This window comes from Amblyomma mixtum, chromosome 2 (genome assembly GCF_055824585.1).
Source record: "Amblyomma mixtum isolate Tamu chromosome 2, ASM5582458v1, whole genome shotgun sequence".
Lineage (NCBI taxonomy): Eukaryota > Metazoa > Arthropoda > Arachnida > Ixodida > Ixodidae > Amblyomma > Amblyomma mixtum.
The window spans coordinates 7,792,270-7,812,327 of NC_143013.1; the positions used below are offsets into that span (position 1 = coordinate 7,792,270).

Genomic DNA, 20,058 nt, shown 5'->3' on the forward strand with positions numbered 1-20,058 from the left:
GAAACATGAGTGTGGGTTTCTGAAAGCAGTAACAATCTTGAGCACTCATTTTTATTTTAAGTGTTTACTATATATACGAGCAAATTCTGGGCATAACTGGTTACATAGTAAAGCTGTGGTACAAAATGAATGTAAACTATTGCATATGTTGTCTTACATTTATTTGCTTCCTGGTGCAATTTTTTTAAAAGAGCTCAGTCAGTGAAGACATTCATATTTCTCACACTTTCTCATGATTGGTGATGTCATCGGTAACATCATTATAAGCCCTGACAGGCATTTTAACGTATTTTTGTTATGACAGAAGCAGCATACTTGGATCAATTTGTTCCCTTTGGTTCAGCTAATGGAATCAGTTGCATAACCTGTATAAGGCCAACACAATTAAAATGATATGCGATTTATCATATTCCACATGGTAATTCACGATGATGGATCCATACGGGACTTTGTGTGCTATTATGAAAGCTTTGGATCGCAGTTGAAATCTTTAAAGTGTCATAATAGTACTTGGAATTACTCACGCATCCTTTTAACATTTCCACATAGATTATGCTTTATTCATTGAATTTTGTATTATAATGTGAATTGCACCCTCAAGTCATGATTGTCCAGTTACTGCTTTTCCTTCAAAACATAGTGAGAACAAAATAATAAATCCTAACGTACATATAATTTGTATGGAGGTACCCTGATCTGTGAGGTTTCTGTGGTTCAAGGTCAGGATTCACACAGGGAGCCGTCCATCTAGTCGTCAATGCTCTCTATAAATTTTCAAATAGTAGAAAAAAGAAAGTCCCAAAAACTCATTTCTTTAAATTAATAGTAGTGGTCAGTATTTTGTCTGAAAGCTGTTTGTGAAACCCTAGATGTTGCGCACATCCACTGTGGACAGTGAATCTTTAGTCATGCTACTGTTTTTTTTTTATGCGAAGCATATTGCTAGAGCTACCACTCACGTCGTTGCCGTGGGACCCCCACGTGACACCATGACGTCACACCACGTGACATCGGATGAGAGAGCCGGCCTCCACCTCGCGCCGTCGCTGTGGGACCCCTAGCCGTCACACCCGCGCATTTCGAACGCGCGTTCACACTCGGTGTAGGTGAAACACTCGCTCCACCGGGCAGGCAGACGCGGCTTTCGTGGCAATCCAGGCGCTCACCCAACGCGCGTCTCGGGGTTAGTCGGCGTTCCGCTGTAGCCATGCCGTTGTCTTCCCCCACGACGAAGGCTTCTAGTGGTTGTATTAAAATGACCAAGTATTCAACCAAGGAAAACCATGTATTACCTAGCCTAGCCACTAATATGCTTCGCATTCCCCAGGCTTAGCCAAGCTGAGCCTCAGCAATTTTTTTCTGGGCACTTTGACTCACTCTTGTGTTGTGCTCATGTTTTACCTTTTGACTGATAACCCATCACCATAGCATACTTAGGCATATCACCAGCAAACTAAGGCTTAATGCTTTGGACTCCACTGCTCCGGTTCATGGTACTCCGAGAGTGGATTGAGCAACTAGAAGTTTGTGTATGTGCATTGTTGTTAAGGTTTAGGCATTTCCTGCTTGTGTGATTTCGTGTTAACTTACAGGAGCCATCCGAAGCTTTCGAGTTTCAAGGGCTGATGCAGGCATTGACTGATGAAACCTACACTTGCGGAGTTGAGGTGTGTTTCAGTCCAGCATCTTAAAGTTCACATTTTCTGCCAATTTTACTGCTTTATTTGGTGTCTTCAGTTCCCGGATCATTTGAAATGGATTATATAGCACCGATATTGGGGTTTATGCCTTTTGCTTCAACAGGGGATGCATAAACTTCCTTATTTCATGCATAATTCAAGGCGTCTTGTCTATGGTAATGATTTTCAAAACAGTGGAAAATTATTAGCTTATGTATTATGTGTATTTAAAAAGGTGGGGTGAGTCTGTTTTGTCAAAAAATTTGGTTTTGAGATTTTGCAGTCATGTGATAGAGAATTGTCATATGATTGTCATGTGATAGAGAATCAGGCTATTGCAAACTTTGTAAGTGATGGGCTTGTGTGAATTCAAATTATTTGGGCCCATCTGTTTTCATTCAATTGCTCAGAAGCTTGAAATGTAAAAAAATTTGTTGAAGTTGCTTCTGTTGCTTTCCTCCTGCAGATAAATTTATAACTCTGTACCTACAGCATGCATGAGAGTTTATGGGATGAGGGCCCACAAAAAAAGATTCATTTTTGCATTGCCTCAATAACCAGTTAGTTGTTATTTATTCCAATGGATGGAGCATGCATATCCCCTCAAGTTTTATGGCCTTTTCAGCAAATTAGTTTACCTGGCCACACAGGAATCAATTTTGTTTTTTACACACCCTTACCGTGTAAACTTTTGTCCGTGACTGTCCATGACTTGGCCTTGTTCATTGAAAAAATTCAGCAACTGTTTATTTAGCGAATTAGTTGTACACATTAGGAGATTTCGCAGTTCTTTTTATGCATCACTGTTTGTGCGCACTTTATTTTGTTTGCCTATTTCTTCCTGAATACATCTGATGCCTTGTTGCTTTGGAAAGGACTGGTTGTGGGAGAATCATTCCGTAAAAAAAGCAGGAGGTTTAAATTGGAAAAAAAGAAAGCTTGATGCGGGAAACTCAATCTTGAATTGTGCGGCTCTAAGCAGTGCTTAGAAGTTCTCTTAAGTCAATTGGAAGTGTCGAAAAACAACAGCAGCCGCAGATTTAGAGCATTGTGAATCAGTGCTTTCCCAGAAATGCCTTGTTTGTGCAAGGGTGTCTTTGCAAGTGTAGTGGACGTTGGTTGAGTCGATTCTTGTGAAATCAAAAACTTACTCAGCTTCCATTGAGAGAGCTGCAGCTTTCCGCCTTACCACTTCATTTCTCTTGTTGCAGTAGGAGAATGAGTAGAAATAAGAAGGAAAACATCCACACCAATAGAGCCTTGACTTGCAGTATCATTGTGATCATAAATGACCTGAGCCCAAAGCATTCATAAAAGGAACATTTGCGTTTGTTTCTAGCATAGGAAAAAGAATGAAAAAGATAATGGCAAGATATGTGGACTTTGCTCTAATGTTGCTTTACTGCAAAAGCAGGATGAGTTGCTTTGAAAATTGCCGTGTACCTTGCCCTTGGTTTCTTAAAACAGAGTATTTTGTGGAATTATAAACCGGCATACAAGTTAATGTTGTTTTCTTCTGTTTTCTTCCAGCCTCTTCCGAAAACACCTGAGCCCAAAAAGAATGCTTTTGAAGAGGTGATTACTCGAGCTTCCCTTTTTTGTGCCATTTACTGATTTAAAAAGTAATTTTTTTTTTCATGCACTACAGAACTAGTCTGTGGTAACATTTTGTAAGACTGAACATTTAAGCATTGTTCCACTACAAGTACTATTGCCCAAAATTAATTGAAATCGTTATGAACTTTACCTGTGCTGAACCTTTGTCTTTGCCTCATGATTAGGAGGAGAACAAGGCCACTTGGACAAGGACAGGGCTAAAGGTAACACACTGTGGCTGGCCATGGCCTTACCTGAGGACGGTCACCACCTCCTACATGGATCTCTCAAGCGACACTCAATAAATTGGGGAAAATGCTCAAGAGTAGATTACATTAATGCCATAAAGTGGGTCATATAGAAATTTGCACAATATAGTAGTGGTGGCCTAGTGGTTTCATCATCCGCCTCACATGCGAAGATGCAGGGTTCGATCCCCAGAGCCGCCGGGTACCCACCGGTGAAACAATGGGCACAAGCTTTCCCCTGGTCTGGGGCTCGGCTTATTTAGGCTGAAATGGTTGGGAAATGGGTCTTTGGCCCCACCTTGAGTAGAAGAACAAGCCTTGTGCCATGGCACCCTTTGGCCACAGATGCCCTTGCGCCATCAAAATTCATCATCATCATCATGTTTATATATATGGCTGTGATTAGTTACGAAAAAATGTTTCATTCTGTGGAAACATTAGCTGTCATACATGCATTCTGTAATCAGGTCATGGTGGAAACGTATATGCAGTAGACTCCCATTACGACGAACTCTGTTAAGGCAAATTCTCTGATGAGGTGAACAATGTGAGATCATTTGGGTGGTCTCTCACAGCGCTAAATGTTTTAAAAAAAATATGCTTAAAGGGACACTGAGGAGAAATTGAAGTTGGCTTGTATCGACAGAATACCAGCTCCTGATTACAAAAACGCCACTCATGCTGACAACAAAGCTCTTGTAACGTAGAAAAGAGCAAGAACCAAAATACAGGTATCGCCGCCACAGGCCAAACTCGTAAGTACAAGCTTCATGGCGTCATAGGACAAAGCAGTGTTGCTAGAACCAATAGTTCTAGCAACACTAGGACACGAGAAGCTACGAATCACTGAGGCGCAGCCAACACATGCGCAAATTTCCTTGACGTCGCCAGATGGCGCCACGTACCCGGCAGCTACGCGCACGCCTGCAGCATCGGGACCAGTCAGCGCCTGCTGACCGGCGGTAGGCAGGCTCCCGGTATTCCGCTAACGGTAACAAGGTACATGGTATGCTAAAGGTGTCTATTTACGAGAACTTCGTTGATGGCTTCGAGAATGGGATGCATCGTAACGCTGGCAAAACGCCGGTGCAAACGTAAACGAAGCGACGGTAGCGACGGCTGCAATAGCCGATAGATGCCTTCAACGTGCGACCGGCGGTAGCTTTCTTTTCGGCTGCTGCTATGCCGCACTGCTGGTTGCCAGAAATCACGGAGTCTGCGGTACGTCATGGGCACGTCATGTTTCACGTCACTTAGTCCTGTGTCGTCATAAGAGAATCCCAAGTTTGAATCAGAGCGGCGGGAAAAACTTTTTCAACTTCGAATCCAAATTTCTTAGAAATAAATGCATCTTTCGCTGCCGGCCAAGTGGCAACAAAGCCATGAAATGCCGAACTATTGGATTTAAAAAAAAAAAAAAAGATATTAATAAAGCTCTCCTCACTGTCCCTTTAAGACTAACTGTTTCGCGTATGCTTCGGTTAAGATGAACTTTGGCAGCAACCGCGAACCACGGCGACTCTCCGCAACGGTACTTGAGGGGTGTCTACACGACTTAATCAAGGGAAGAAAAGAACATAAACTGCTTCTAAGCACAGAAGCACACTCCCAAAAGATGGCATCAGTGCACGTTTGGGCAAAGCTGCGGGGACGGCGTTTTGCGCGAGTGCGCTTTCTTGGCGGAAAGCTTTCTTGCGAGTGTGGAAGAGACAGGGCACTATAGCACTGCACTGGCACAGAGATCTGGCATGGTCAGATCTCATCAATGCGCGCATTTCAAGTGCTGTGCATTGCCTCCGACAGACGAAAAGGTGTATATGCGCAAGTGTACCCGCTTGTTGACTTGGGGCCTGAAAACCCCACAGGGCTGCATTTTCAACTGACACAGTGTGGCAGCACACGTTATCACAGTGCAGAGATGGCCAGATATCAGTGCTGTGCACAATGCCTACGGTAGATGCAGAGATGCATGATGTCTCCACTCGTGTACTTGCCAACAACTACACTGCAGAAGGAGCGAAATAAGATACCTTGCTGGGCACCTTCGAAGCGCTATGAGCTGGATGGAAAGCAGAAATTAAAAAAGGGAACAGCACTCTGTGTGTGACACAGTGAGAAAAAGAACTAGACCCATGCCATTTTCTAGTTGGATAACATGGGCTTGATATATACTCTGTCTTCAGTTCACATTATGCATAATATTATAAATGTTCTATTTGCAATTTCCCTCTCACTGCAAGGCTGCATTTCGATGGTTGAAAAATATAAAAATGTCTATATTCGGTGCGGTGTCAGGGCATGTTAAAGAGCCCTTTGTGCGCGAAATTCATCCGGAGCCCTCCGTTACAGTGTCGCTCATAGCGCACAAGCATCTTCAGGATAGTAAACTGGACATTGAGTTTAATGCATACCGACTGTGTTTCAAGCAGATGGCAAAAATGAAGTTTGGAATCAAATTAGAAGCAGCGAAGACATTGAAAGTTGACCCGTTGCTATGGTGGTTGAATAAGTGAAGCATTGGCATTGCAAACTAATAATGCTTACGTGAAACTTGCAGTGGAGACCTTCGTGATTCTTTGCCTGCCCTTTAGTGAGTGTTTTGACATAATACTGGCACCCCTTACTATGCAGAATTCAATTTTTGTGTGCACCAGTAGTGACGATGTGTGTGCCTGATAGCATAATGGATTAAAACAAAGCTGTACACCTACATGGGTATGAGCTACCGCGGTGGCTCAGTGGCTATGGAGCTCGGCTGCTGAACCGAAAGATGCGGGTTCGATACCAGCCACGGTGGTCGAATTTCGATGGAGGCGCAGTTTTAGAGGCCAGTGTACTGTGTGATGTCAGTGCATATTAAAGAACCCCAGGTGGTAGAAATTTTCGGAGCCCTTCACTATGGAGTCCCTCATGGCCTGAGTCACTTTGGGACGATAAACCCTCATAAACCATAAACCAAACTTACATGAGTTGAGTATGAGGCATAAAAACAATGCAGGACCATAAGGAATCATTCTGAATGCTTGTGTTATTAGTACACCTGGCTTTGACCCAAGATGGCTACGTTTGGTTCCTGGTGTTCATGCACGTAGATGGGTTTTGCTGTCAGGCATAATCACATGTTAACTAGGGTTTGCCTGGAACTGCTATGGCATTCTGTGTGTTCACGAACTATTTCCTCACGCAGGCAGCAGAGTTCGACAGCAGGGTTCCCCAATTTAAGGTCAGTGTCTTTCTCTGCATGCCGCAATAAGAATGCAGGCTGCTTTGTATTGCCAAGCTTAAGCTGTCAGTGGCAGGGAGTGCATGTGACGAAACGAACATTTTATTTTATTTTTCAGTACAAGGAGCATGGCATTCCAGCACTCCCAAAGGTACAGCTTTGTTGCCTCTCACTGTGTAGAATAGAACGGTTTTTGCCTGAAGAGGAGCTGAAAAATTTTTGCTGGTCCTTTATTTTTTTTTCTCTCCATTTGCACACTTCGTGGCTTATTTTGTGGCGTGGTTTTCACGACATCACTTAATATAGAACACCATCAGCTAGTTTTCGTGACACATGGAGAGGAGGGCGCAAATGAGTTGCTGTCAAGCTCTGTATTTTCCACGATTCCTAATAGGCAAGTTGATATGTGATTCAATAGAATGAAAGGAGAGATCAAGTTGAGGGGAAATGACAAAATTTGAATGTACCTTTGATTTCTTCGCATCTGTTACTTGCTTAGGAAAAGTTCTTCCAAGACGCTGCTGCTTATTGTGAGGTGGCCTGCCGATCTCAAGGCTTTTTTTGTGATCAGGTGGTGGAATCTTTAGCATCTGCAAAATAATTTTGTGACCAGGTGCTACAAGTCAAGGCATTCTAGTGAATGCTGTAGTCTGTTATGGCTGAAAAAAAAAAAGTGCTGTAGTTTAAACAGTTATGATTAGTTGTAGCTTTGGTCTCAAATTAATTTTAAGGTGTTGTACATTTGTCCTATTTAGGGGTGTGTGACCATTCCAATTGTCCGAATAGTGAATTGAATATCCTTCTATTTGATTTGGTGAAGGAATCACATCAAACTATTCAAAACAACGAACTCATTCTCAAATTTTCGGGTAGTTTTTTAATAAATGGCTTGAAGTTGTTTCGGCGACTTTTTCAAAACCAAGGCATACTCTGATGCTGCACAATGTGCTGCCACGATCGGTTTGCACTGGAAGGCGTTTTATTTCAGCGCCATGATGGGGTCCATTCGTGTAGCAGTGCTCATAATACTCACAAAAATCGTCTTCAAGATTGGGCGACGCGACATGGTTCTGCCAGTTTTAGCCAACCCTGCCTTCATGCCGGATATCGGAGGCCATTTCTCAAACTGTCATTCCTCTCATTGGCGATAGTTTCTTTTTGTTGTTGTCGTATGTAGCAAAAGCAATTTTGTAATGCTTATGACGTGACTGTCAGACAGTTAATATACTTCCTTCTTGTTACACGTCCCCTAGTGGAGATGGTGTTGCATTCTTCAATAGGTACACTTGTAGTTTCATGGCTTATAACAGCGCTGCTAATGCTTTGCTGTTTCGCATAGTTATTTGTTTTGTACGAACATTGGCGCATGTGTAGCGAATAATCACACTAATATTCAATTCATATTGGTTTGGTTTTTAACTGCTCCATTCATATTTGATTCGGTCTTAAAAAAATCCCATTTGCACACCCCTAGTGCTAATCCCGTTAACTTTCCTGCAGATTTAGGTTGATTTACACACTCCAGTGACTTGTAGCTAGCTGTAGTTGCCAGAGAAGTGTAAATGCTTTCCTGTGAATTCCATTTGGCGTAACAATGGTAGTCTTTCTCACATGAAGGGGCTTCACCACTAAAAACTTTTCAGCATGACTGTGTGGGCATGGGTAGATTTTGAACTATGAGCTTCTGCTGTAGCAATGATTCTATTTAGCTCTGTAGAAACCAAGTATGTGCACCAGCATCTGCTTCACCTGTTAGTGGAGTTGTGCTGCTTTTGAACTGCCTTACATTGATGCTCACTTCAGTCTGTAAACAATCTCTGATGTTGAAGATTTCGGAGTGACATCCATGAAATATCATGCAACATCCGCTGTCCAAGCTCATCTTGGTGGCCTAGTGATAATGCTGTTTTACTGCCGAGCACAAGTGCATGAGTTTGATTTTCTGCTATGGCAACCTCATCGAGATGTAGGCACAGTGAAAATATTCTCCTGTAGTGACAGTTTGGTGTGCATCGGCCAACCCCAAATGGTAATAACTTGCCTTCCAGTACAGCATGTTGGTATGTACCCTTGTTACGATACAACAATAGTGTCTTAACTAAGCATTGGTCGTGTTCAAAAGAAAGGTGGTTTAGATAGCTGTGTGAGAGTTCACACAAAGACTATACATGATGGTGGATGAGGTGCCCACCAATTGAGTCTGTAGTGTTAGTATTCATGGCAGTGCACACAGTCATTTACAGCAATGAAAATCCTTGTGCACTCCTTTGCATTCATAGGCGTATTACTTTAATCGTTGCCACAATTTCCGGTTGCAAGTTGTTCAAAAAGCTTGGCCTAAGCAAGCAGCTGTCTTATTGTTTTGCATGGGGGCGCACAGAAGTACCATTTAATGGCCAGAAGCGGTGAATTTATGTCTTCTGTTGCTTGCAGACACCAGAACTCAAGGAAAGCCCACCACCAGTCCTGAAGGTGACATGTTTTGCCCCATTTTTTTTTTAATAGTACTGTGCGCGCTAAGGAAGAGTGTTCGCGTCGGACGGATTGTTTGCAAGGTGCATGCAATGCATGTGCAGTGAGCGAGGGCTATATCATGCCGTGCCTCCAAAAAGCCTAGTAACCCATAGAGCCTCTTTTAACAAAGACGTGTCTTTATTGCTCAACAAGTTGCGGTCTTAATTTTGGGCTGCAGCCACTTGACGCGACTCGCTCAACAGTCGTGGTGCGCACGCCGGACAAGCAGAAATGTCTCCGGGAACTAATCACGGGTTCTGTTGGTGGCGGAAAGTCGCACAGAACTGCTGTGAAGTCACTCCTAGCGCGTCGGAAGAATGGTGCAGCCTAGCAAGCCCCTTCCGTGCCACTGTTTCGGCGTTAGCACCAAGGACAAGCTTTCCGCGTTTCGTTCCACCAGCACGTTGACGGGCCTGCCTACGCTGTGTTGGACGACATCGGCAATCGCCGTAACGTCCGTGAAGTTGCCGGCGTTCACAGAACCGAACTTGACAATCTTGTCGCCGGCGCTGAGGCCGGCGTCCTGCGCGGGCGAGCCGTTCTCGACGTTTCCCACCAATGCGAAGGGCAGAGGCGACGAAGCCCTGCCGTGTGCACCGCGACTTTGTAGCGAGTCCGCCGTCTCCGCGGCATGACCGTTGGCGGTGGTGCCCGCGGCGGTGGTGCCCGCGGCGGCGGCAGCGGCGCCGTTCCGCGAGATCTGCGCGTGGTAGGCGTGCAGACTCCTCTCGATGTCCTTCATGACCGCCTTGTGGTCGTTCAAGAGGCAGTTGATTAGGTGTCGGGCGTGTCGTACCTTGTAGACGTCGATGTCGGACCGCGGGTAGCCTTCGTTGTCAACCAGCGGCTCGTCCATACCGACTGCGTTCGCATTAAGTATCGCATTCTGAGCGTTGATGGCGGCCTCGATGTCGAGCTTTCGCTTGGTCAGCCCCGCGAGGATTTGCTTCTGGTCGATCATGCCTGCGTCTAGCTTGCCAGTAAACTCTTACTCAGAACTGGACTAAGATATCCGCTGCATCATGCTGCTTGTGTAGTTGCCCGCTGGCTGCTTGACGGCCAATCGGGCGCCATTGCGTGATGTCAGTGGCAATGAAAATTCGTTGGTAGCACGCACCCTGAGTACCCCAAGAGTACCCCCCTTTTTTTTTGCTCGGTTTCGGTTTGCTTTTCCGGCAACGGGAAACTGCGTCGGCCCTTTCTCCATCACGCTCGTGTCGCTTAATCAGCAAGAGAACGCGCTTTAGCTGGTTTTGCTGATGTAGCTGCAAAATGTTTGGGTTATTTCTCTTTTGCCTTCCAGGAGAGCAACCTGGGTGTGCCGTGGTGAACGCAACTTTAGATCGTTTTAGATGTGTTCGCCGGATTGAATGTCAGTGCTGCTGTAAACATATTAAAATAAACCTTTTCTACATTTGTTTTCTGTTTGTGCGCCTCGCTAAATCTTCTATATTGCCACAGGTAGCATTCTACCGCCTGTCATTTTCTTCCGTGGTGTGGCAGGTGTCTTGCTATACCTTCTTTTCCCTATTATTTGTTGAGGAAGGAAATGCTAATAACCACGTAATCATTAAAGATTTGATGCGCTCATTATGCAACAAAAAAGTTGTAGCTGGTGGCAAAGCTTAAATTGAGGGTCGGATATCTGCAGAACACCTGCAGGGACTTGGCACAATCTCTGAAACAGCACCACTTTGAATACAACTTCCATGTTCTACTGAGTTGATAGAAATGTGGAACCAGCATGACTGCCACAGCAGCTAGCAGCACGTGGAGGTACTAAATACGGCTTTTCCATATAAGGAGGCACCAGTGGGCCTTATGTTTACTGTTCAGCAAACCTTGCAGCGTAAAAGTACTACAAAAACTTGGGCCATTAAATTCTCCTCCATCTTAGTCAGTTATGGGTTCATATGAGAGCCACATCCTCTTATTAGGTAATTTGGTTTGAAGCTCAGCGTGCAATGATTTTTAGCCATACGAGCACTACGGTGCAATTAGCTCACAATGAATTTAGAAAAAAGAACATGCTTTGACTACAAAGTTCACTCCAAATATAACACGCACGCCCCTCCCTCCCCGCCCCACGTTGCGTAGTTTAAACACTTGCATAAGAAAAAAAATATGTGACAGAGCTGAGTTATATGAAACCGCAATGTATACCGTATTTACTCGCATAATTTGCACTACCCAAACTTTTTACCTAGATGACAAAAAAAAACTTTTACGAGCATATTTTGCGTTCTTTGCTGCACCAGACCACAAGCATGTATGTGGATGCGCACAAGGCAGCCCTGTGAAAATTGGCGCGGCCTCGTCGGTGTGTGCGGCTGCGAAACCTGCCAGTGGCGACGTTTACTCGGCTAGTTCGTCGCCACTGGCGGTCGCTTTCCTCGACGATCGGTTGCGCGCGCGCCTGAATCCGAAACTAAACGTTTTCAGTTCGGTTTGCCGCTAGCCGGTTGGGTCGCATGTGAGGGCGGTTTTATCGCCCGTTACCATCTTTGCCTCCCGCTGCTAGCTTTGCGATCGTATTGTTGTGCGTTTATTGCTTTTCGAGCTGCGCACGCGTAGTCGGGCCATTTCGCGGGAATTCCCGCTCCCGGAACTCAAGTACCGGCAACGGGGAACACGGTACACGGTATGCCAAAAGTATACTAAAAGTGTCTAATAACTTCGGCCTGCACTTCAGCGACCTCAGCGCCACAGAGCGTCAAGTAGTTGGAAGCTGACTGGCACAAACTGGAACGTTTCGCCGGGCGAGCGTACGAAGAGTCAACGTGCTTTTTACACTGCAAACTGCCTTGTACGATAACCGAAAATCTTGCCATCATAGTTTTTCATCGACCGTGGCGATCATCTGACCAACCTTAACAGGCTCCTTAAAAAGTGAACTAGCATTTGGAGCGGCACTTGGAGTTCCTGTGCTGTTCCGCGCTTATAAATCGAGACGCGTCAAAACCACGCGGGCATGCACAACGCATAGACGCGAAGCGCCATGATATACCGAAACTCATCTGGCCGCCTGTGGCGCCGCTGAGTATTGATTTTCTTCGCTTACAACATTCAGGTTGTCTTTTGTCGGTCTTCCGTGTGTGATAAAAGCCCACCCCACCCCACCCGAGAGGACTGGGAGGCTGCCCTGTTCGGCTGCTCAACTCTCCAGGACCAACGAGCCCCGGTGACAAGAGCTCTGGCCGCCGCGGAGGCCACAGGGGTCCCGGACTAGGGATCCCTCCTACTGATTGTGAGGGCCGGGCCCTTCAGGCACGGTCCAAGCAATACCTCTCTATATAGTATAAATAAATGTTTTACACCACCACCTATTAGTTTAAAAACAAAACTTACTTCAGTACTCAACCGCGCAACCTACGTTTGTCAGCCTCAGTGATTCGTAGCTTCTTGTGTCCCAGTGTTGCTAGAACCATTGGTTCTAGGAACTGATGATGATGATAACTTTTATTTCCACCGATGTAGGAGGCCCCCTACTCCCCGTCCCTGGCACGCAGGCCTAGGGGACGGGGGACGGGACCTCCGCGACTAAAGACTGGCGAAGATACATTGTCTCTTCGCGGCTTCAGCCGCCAGGCGGACAGCTCGTTTCTGGTCGGCGGGGACCTCGCTTCGCAGAAGGGCCTCCCAGGCTTCTCTACTCTTAATATTGTCCTCAGCACCCGGGGATCCAGGGCATTGCCAAATTATATGATCGAGGGTCCCCCTCGCTCCGCAGGTCTTACATTTGTCATCTTTTTTATCGTCTAAAGTGGTTTGAAATAACCAGACAGGGTTAACGAAATTTCCGGCCTGTAATCGTCGCCAGGCGATGGCCTCTGTATTGGTTAAGTTTGGATCTGGTGGTGGCATTAGACGCCTGCCTAACCGGTAGTGCACGGCGATTTCCGCGTATGTTTGCAAACGTTCGTCCATCCCCTGGGGGTCGGGTGGCTCTACAGTTACCCGGAAGTAGAGATCTCGGGCTAACATGTGGGCCGCCTCGTTACCGGGGACGGATGTGTGTGCTGGGACCCAAATTAAGGTGATCTTGCGATCAATTTTGGCTGCGGACAGAATTCGAGCCGTTTCTGGCGAGACCCTGCCCTTTCCGATGTTGCAGATTGCTGTTTTGCTGTCACTAAGAATCAAACTAGCCTTGGTTCCGGCGCAAGCAAGCGCTATTGCGACCTCCTCGGCCGTATCTATGTTTCTACTCCTAATAGAGGCGGCGGCGACTGGTGCACCTCGGCCGTCGACTACTGAGGCGACCGCCGCCCCCGACCTGCCACTCGCTGCGTCCACGTAGGCAACCTCATTCGCCCTGAAGTTCCCGGCCCTTTTAACCAGCGCCTCCGCCCTCTTTTCCCGTCTTTCCCTGTGATGTTCTGGGTGCATGTTGCGGGGGAGGGGGGGAACGATGATATTCTCGCGACATTGTGGCGGTAGGGCGACCTTGTCGCATACGCCCCTATCTACTTTTCGGCCGACCCACTCTAAGATGGTCCGGCCCGTATTCGTTGTACTCAGTCTTTCGAGCTGGGCGATTCGCACCGCCTCGGCTAGTTCAATCCAAGTATTATGCACCCCCATTTCCAACAGGCGGTCTGTAGACGTGGAGATAGGTACGCCCAGCGCCCTCTTGACGCAACGCCGAATAATTGCGTCGATCTTCTCTCTCTCGTTTACCCTAATATCGAGGAATGGCGTGGCATAGCATATTCGGCTAATAATATACGCCTGCGTCAGTTTCAAGAGGCTACTTTCTTTGAGGCCCCTGCCCTTCAGCGCGACCCTCCTGAAGATCCCTGTTACTTGCGCAGCGTAGTTGCTGAGCTTCTTGATCGTTCCTTCATTGTAACCGTCCTCTTGGATAAAAAGTCCGAGGATCCTGATGTGATTAACTTGCGGTACAGCTTTGCCCTCTACCTTAATTTCAAAATTCCAGTCGCGCTTGCACCGGAGCGCTTTCGGATTGTAAACAAAGAGTTCCGATTTCTGCGGCGAACACACAAGGCCCCTTTCGGCCGCGTAGGACACTACAGTGTCTGCCGCTGCCTGCAGCCGCTCTTCTATGCTACCGTCACTACCACTGTTCAACCATATGTTGATGTCATCTGCGTACAAGCTAAATTTTATGCCGTCTATATTCCTGAGTGCGGCGGGAAGGCCCCTCATTGCCACGTTAAAAAGGAAGGGGGAGAGCACCGATCCCTGTGGCGTTCCCTTACTTCCCAGGTAAACCTTGGGGAATTCTAAGTCCTGAAATTTTAGTTTTATCGTCCTGTGCGAAAGGAAATCCTTGATGTAATTATACGTCCTTTTGCCGACACCTAGGTCCTGAAGCCCCGCAAGGACGGCCGCATGCTTAACATTGTCGAAGGCTTTGGTTAGATCTAAACCTAAAATCACCTTCGCGTCTTTGGATCTCGAATTTATAATGTCATGTTGCAAGCGAAGCATCACGTCTTGCGTACACAAGCCCGGCCGGAACCCGACCATCTCGTGCGGCCACAGGTTGTTCTGCTCCATGAAGCGTGTCAGTCTAGCCTGGATGACGCGTTCCATAAGCTTTCCTACGCACGAGGTTAGGGAGTTCTAGGAACTGTCTTGTCTTATGACGTCATCACGCTTGTACTTGCGAGCTTGGCCAGTGGCGGCGAAACCTGTATTTTGTTTTTTTTTTATTCGAGAAGTCTGCCATGAGGCATAAGTTGAGAAAAGGGGGAGTGGAATGTAGGTTACAGAAAGTTAAAAGAAGGAGTGTAGACCAGTTTCGGCGAGGTACTCGCATAGGCTGCTTGTGAAGTGATTGTCCATAGTCCACTTCACATAGTCCCCGTCGCGGTTCCACCACAGGCCGACCTCCCTGAGGAGCCGTTTTCTAATAGGGGCCGTCGCTGGGCAAGTCCACAACAGGTGCCGCACATCACAAATGTCCGGTGCAGCGCCGCAGTGAGGGCACCTGTCAGTTGCTGGCAGATATTTATCACCCCACCGATAACGGACAGAAGGGGTCAGGGCCGCCCCTGCCCGAATCCGGCGCACTGATACCTCCTCCTGCCGAGTAAGACTACGGGGGAGAGGGTGCGAACACGGAGGAATTAGAGCGCGTGTTCGCTGGCGCAGAGCTTGTGAATCGGAGACATGGGACAGGAACGGATCTGGGGGAAGAGGGGAAGGTGGCGGATCGTCTGATGTGTCAATGTGAGTCATAGCATCTGCTTGAATGTTATGTGGATCGTGAGCATGACCGCGAATCCAGTGTATGCGTACAGGACATGGGTATTTTGCGCAGAGTAGGTGAATTGATTGTGTAATCTGGAATGTGCGTCGAACAGCCTTAAACTGTTTAAGGGCGGCGAGGGAGTCTGTATAAATATGAACTGCACTGAATGTAGGAACGAGCGGAAGGGAAGCAATGGCATTGTAAATGGCTTGAAGTTCCAATGCCAGGGGGGTACATGTATCTGCGGTGTACGTCGCACAAGAGTTGAGATGCGGATGGGAGGGACTATATACAGCAGTAACTCCCCGCTCTGCAGTATGTGATGCATCGGTGTACAATATGCACCCTTCAGGCAGATGCGCGGCTGATACCGACGGGGAAACAGTGGGGCGATTGTCTGTGAGCTGACAATACGACCACGGAGGGAGCGTCTTTAAACGATGAAGTTGTAGAGACTGTTTGCGAGCTCTGTTTGCCACCCGCTGGTCGATGAGTTCACTGAGAGTATTAATTTGGGCGAACTCCTGAAGCACGGGTATGGGTGTCAAACGAGGCAAAAATGTTATGGCGCGCATAGCCTCACGATTGATAGCCTCAAGGGAGTCCCACTGTCTGCGGGTGAGACGTTGAAATTGTGCCTGATATATTATCCGTGGCTGAAGGATAGAGCGCACAAGCTGGCGGGCCGTATGAGCACGTGCGCCACCAGATCGCATAGCTATGCGACGAATCAGACCTATTGTAGCGTTAGCTGATTTACGTGTGGCTGTCAGCCAAGGGGTGCCAGTCCCAGAGGTATGAAGGAGGAGGCCAAGAATACGAACAGTTTCTACCTGAGGAATCGGAGAACTATCTACTGCAAAATTTAAAGGGGCAGCTTTCCGTAAGCCGGCTTTGTTACCAATGCGAATGAAACATGACTTAGTAGGCGATAGGGTTAGACCCAGAGGTGGGAGGCGAGATGTCAAGACATCTAGCGCATGTTGGAGGGCCGACTGATGGATAGACGCATCTGGGTGACAGCACCACAAGGTTATGTCATCGGCGTACGCAAGCACACGGATAGAAGGGATGGTCTCTAGGGCTCTAACAAGAGGAATAAAAGCCACATTGAATAATGTGGGGGCGAGAACGGAGCCCTGGGGCACTCCTCTATTGGAAGTGAAGTTACCAAAGGGCTTTCCATGGACCCGTACACTGAAGGTACGATTTGTTAAAAAGGCGTGAATGGATAGGAGAAACCGGTCAGGGAGACCAAGAGTTTGAAGGGAGGCAAGAATGGCAGAGTGAAGGAAGTTATCATATGCCATTGTTATGTCTGTCGCGATCACCGTTCGAACGAGGTGACTATGCGGAGAGTGGTGAAGCACGTCAGTAGCCAAAGTAGCAAGACCATCCTCCGTTCCAATTTGGGGACGGAAACCTATTTGGGAATCTGGGTAACAATCGTGTGATTCTAGCCACCACGACAAGCGTGCGGGGAGAATGCTTTCGTAAAGCTTGCAGATGGTAGGCGTGAGAGAAATTGGACGAAGGGCCGAAAGAGATACTGTAGGCTGACCTGACTTGGGTATTGGGACCACAATAGAATGCTTCCACTCTCCAGGGATGACACCAGAACGCCACACTTGGTTGAAAGTATCCAGTAGGGTTTGCAAAGCAGACCCATCCAAGTTACGGAATAAAGAGTTTGGTATGCCATCGTGCCCGGGAGAAGTGGTAGTTTTGAGGCGTTCAATGGAGGCTAGCAATTCTGCCATGGTTAAATCAGAAGTAACCTCATCGGAAGGCTCTGTAACCGATAAGACTGGGGGAGATGTAGGGGTGCAGTCATGGTGTGGAAAAAACTGACGGGCCGCTTGTTGTGCAAATGTATCTTCGTCCACATTCAGCGCGAGGCGAATGCTTTCAGTGTAACCTGAGAAGGGCGCTCCATGGCGTGAAACACTCTCCAAAGATGTCGATTGCCCTGCGTAGAGGACAGGCGGGCACACCATGCAGCCCAGCGTTTCCTGCCTAGTTGCTTTGCATAACGCCGCGCTCGGGCGGTAGCTCGGTGAAGAGAGGGAAGAGCCAAGGGGTCCTCAGGGTTGCGAGAAGCATAATGATCGGCCTGGCGACGAAGAGCCCACAGATTCAGGAGGTGTATGTCCGGGTTTGGGTCGCCTTCATTTACAGTACTGGTAATAGTATGAGTTGCAAGAACATCAGAGAGGGTAGACACTGCTGAAGACGGGTTGAATGTAGTTAAGCGATTGTCAGCGCGTACAGAGTCCCATGATGTTATGCGTACGCTGCGGCGTACTTTCCGTAGACGCGAAGGAGTGAGGGAGATAAAAATAGGGCAGTGATCACTACCCCAAGAGTCTGATTCAACATCCCAACGAGGGTTACCGGGCCCTAACCACCAAGTCAAGTCAGGTGAATACGGGCCACCTCTTGGGCGGGTAGAGGTATTCTGGTGGTTTAAAAGTTGAAAGGAATTATCTGAAAAGCTGCCTTGGATGTGCGCACCCCTTGAGGAATCTGCTGGGTAACCCCACGAAGTGTGTGCGCCGTTGAAGTCTCCACCAACTAGAATAGGGATACCCGGGTTGGTACAACGAAGGAAACGTACCCATCCAAGATTGGGAGATGCGGAGCTAGGACGGCCATAAAAAGAAACTAGAATAAGAGGGGTGCGCGCTGGTTTAACAAGAATGGCGACGACCTCTTGACGTGTGTTGCACCACCGTGAAAGGTCTAGCGGAGTATGGGGAATGGATCTGTGAATATAAATTGCAGATTTACCTGGGGTGAGGGAGGAGGCGATGCAACGGCGATCAGGGATCGAGGGTGAATTGTATGCGCAGAATCCTGAAAGGCGTGGTAGTGAATTATGCTCTTGCAACAGGAACGCCCATGCCTTCAACTTTCCGTCACGAAGGCGGATATTCACCTCAGTGGCCTTATTAGCAAAGCCTCGACAGTTCCACTGCACCACCATAGATGATGCACTATCCATGGCTAGGCCGAAGAGCTTCTATGATGAGGGAGGTCAACTGCTTCATGAGCGCCAATATTTTATCCACTGTCGGGGTAGTCACGGTTAACGGGTGGTCGGCACATGATTGTGGTCCAGTGGTTATTGGGGGTGATTCCTGTGAAGATTGCTCCCGAGTGGTTAATGTTCTTCTAGAGGAGTGAGAACGTCGCTGTTCCCGGCGCTGGGTGAGTTCGTCTAGTCGACGGCGAGCCTCCACGATAGCATTTTCTAAAGCTGCGTCTTCATCTGTGGAATCCACTTGTGAGGGATGCACTGGTCGTGTTGGTGTATCATTTGATCTACAAAGGCGAGCCGCTTGTGCGTATGAACGCTGCCGAGAAGACGGTTGCTGCGCAGCGGGGTCAGTTGAAGGAAGCTCAGGGAAGTCGTTGTCATCACATGCGAGGGCAGCAAAACAATTACTTGTAGGAATATCCTGTTTAACAGATGGCTTGTGCAGTGTGCAGGTTCTTCGCTCGCTTCTTCTTTGGACAAGCGGGAGAGCGTATATCATGGTCCGGCGATTTGCACAAGGCGCAAAGAACTGATGGTTCATTCATGTCGACCACAGCAGCAGGATTAGGGCAGGTGGTTTGCATATGGCCTTCTTTGTGGCAATGATAGCAAAAAATACGACGTGGTCGGAAGGGCTGTGGTTTGATAATCGCACCGTAGTAAGTAAGGTACTCCGGCAGAGTCAAAGGGCCTTGCAGAACGAGCAGGTATGAGCCCCGGCGTCCCATAGGCCGTGCTTGCAGTACTACGTGAGACTTGCAGCGTATGTTAGCCCGCACCTCCTTCGGAGGACTTGTGCTGTCAACATGATAAACCATGCAGCGGAGGGTGTCAGGACTAGATGCAAAATATATTTGCACCGGGACATGCTTGCTATTGTCCAGGGGGATCTGAGTAACTGCGCACATTTACTCAGATCCCCCTGGACGTTACAAGAGCTTTGTTGTCAGTATGAGTGGCGTTTTTGTAATCAGGAGCGGGTAATTTATCGATACAAGCCAACTTCAATTTCTCCTCGGTGTCCCTTTTAAGTCTGCAGTGAAGCTCCGCCCACAATCGGGACAACTGCACAGAATTCCTCCGCGACAGAAAAAGTAGTCCGTTAAAACTTTTCTTGTGTAACTTATAACAAGAAGCTGATAAGAAAAAGGTTAAACGCTTTCATTTTCATACCTGGCTTATTTAATAAATTGATATTAAGAAGCTGATTTCGTTTACTGTTGAGATTTGCTAGCAGAGTAATACAGGACACTGCAGACCGTGGCCAAGTGCTAACAAAAATGCTGTTTTTTTTTGTACCCCATTGTAGTTGTACCCCATTGTAGTTGTTCTGGCACAGTAAAACAGAACAATACTGTTTATTTACTCGTATAATAGCCCCATCACGGGTACAACATAAATATGCCAATTTTATGAAAGATAAATATGAAAACGCCTGATGGTCTCTACAGGAAGTGTTGGCATGGCCTTTCAGTATGCTCTGGGGTGTGCAAAAAACGGGGCCGAAGTAACTGTAAGTGAAGCCTCAGAACGTGGTT

The 20,058-nt window shown here is 47.4% G+C and overlaps 2 protein-coding genes across 3 annotated transcripts in view; one reads left to right on the forward strand and one right to left on the reverse strand.

The window, feature by feature from the left end:
- The window catches only part of LOC149358320 (uncharacterized), a 24,424-nt gene extending 13,745 nt beyond the window's left edge, over positions 1-10,679 (forward strand). The window contains exons 7-13 of one of the 2 annotated variants that reach the window (XM_089570368.1): positions 1,593-1,667; positions 3,210-3,254; positions 3,461-3,499; positions 6,711-6,746; positions 6,865-6,897; positions 9,180-9,218; positions 10,564-10,679. In XM_089570368.1, coding sequence (XP_089426494.1) covers positions 1,593-1,667; positions 3,210-3,254; positions 3,461-3,499; positions 6,711-6,746; positions 6,865-6,897; positions 9,180-9,218; positions 10,564-10,590 — 294 coding nt within the window. In that variant the 3' untranslated portion in view covers positions 10,591-10,679. The remainder of the gene's footprint in view (positions 1-1,592; positions 1,668-3,209; positions 3,255-3,460; positions 3,500-6,710; positions 6,747-6,864; positions 6,898-9,179; positions 9,219-10,563) is intronic. The other variant, XM_089570369.1, reaches the window with a different exon arrangement.
- LOC149358321 (26S proteasome non-ATPase regulatory subunit 9) lies at positions 9,375-10,337 on the reverse strand. The gene has a single exon (XM_089570372.1). The coding sequence runs from the start codon at positions 10,219-10,221 to the stop codon at positions 9,562-9,564; it is 660 nt and encodes a 219-aa protein (XP_089426498.1). The 5' UTR covers positions 10,222-10,337; the 3' UTR covers positions 9,375-9,561.
- Positions 10,680-20,058: the final 9,379 nt, after the last annotated feature.

Bases quoted from the DNA above. Each gene is read 5' to 3' on its own strand.
- LOC149358321 (XM_089570372.1), bottom strand. From the start codon at position 10,221: ATGATCGACCAGAAGCAAATCCTCGCGGGGCTGACCAAGCGAAAGCTC.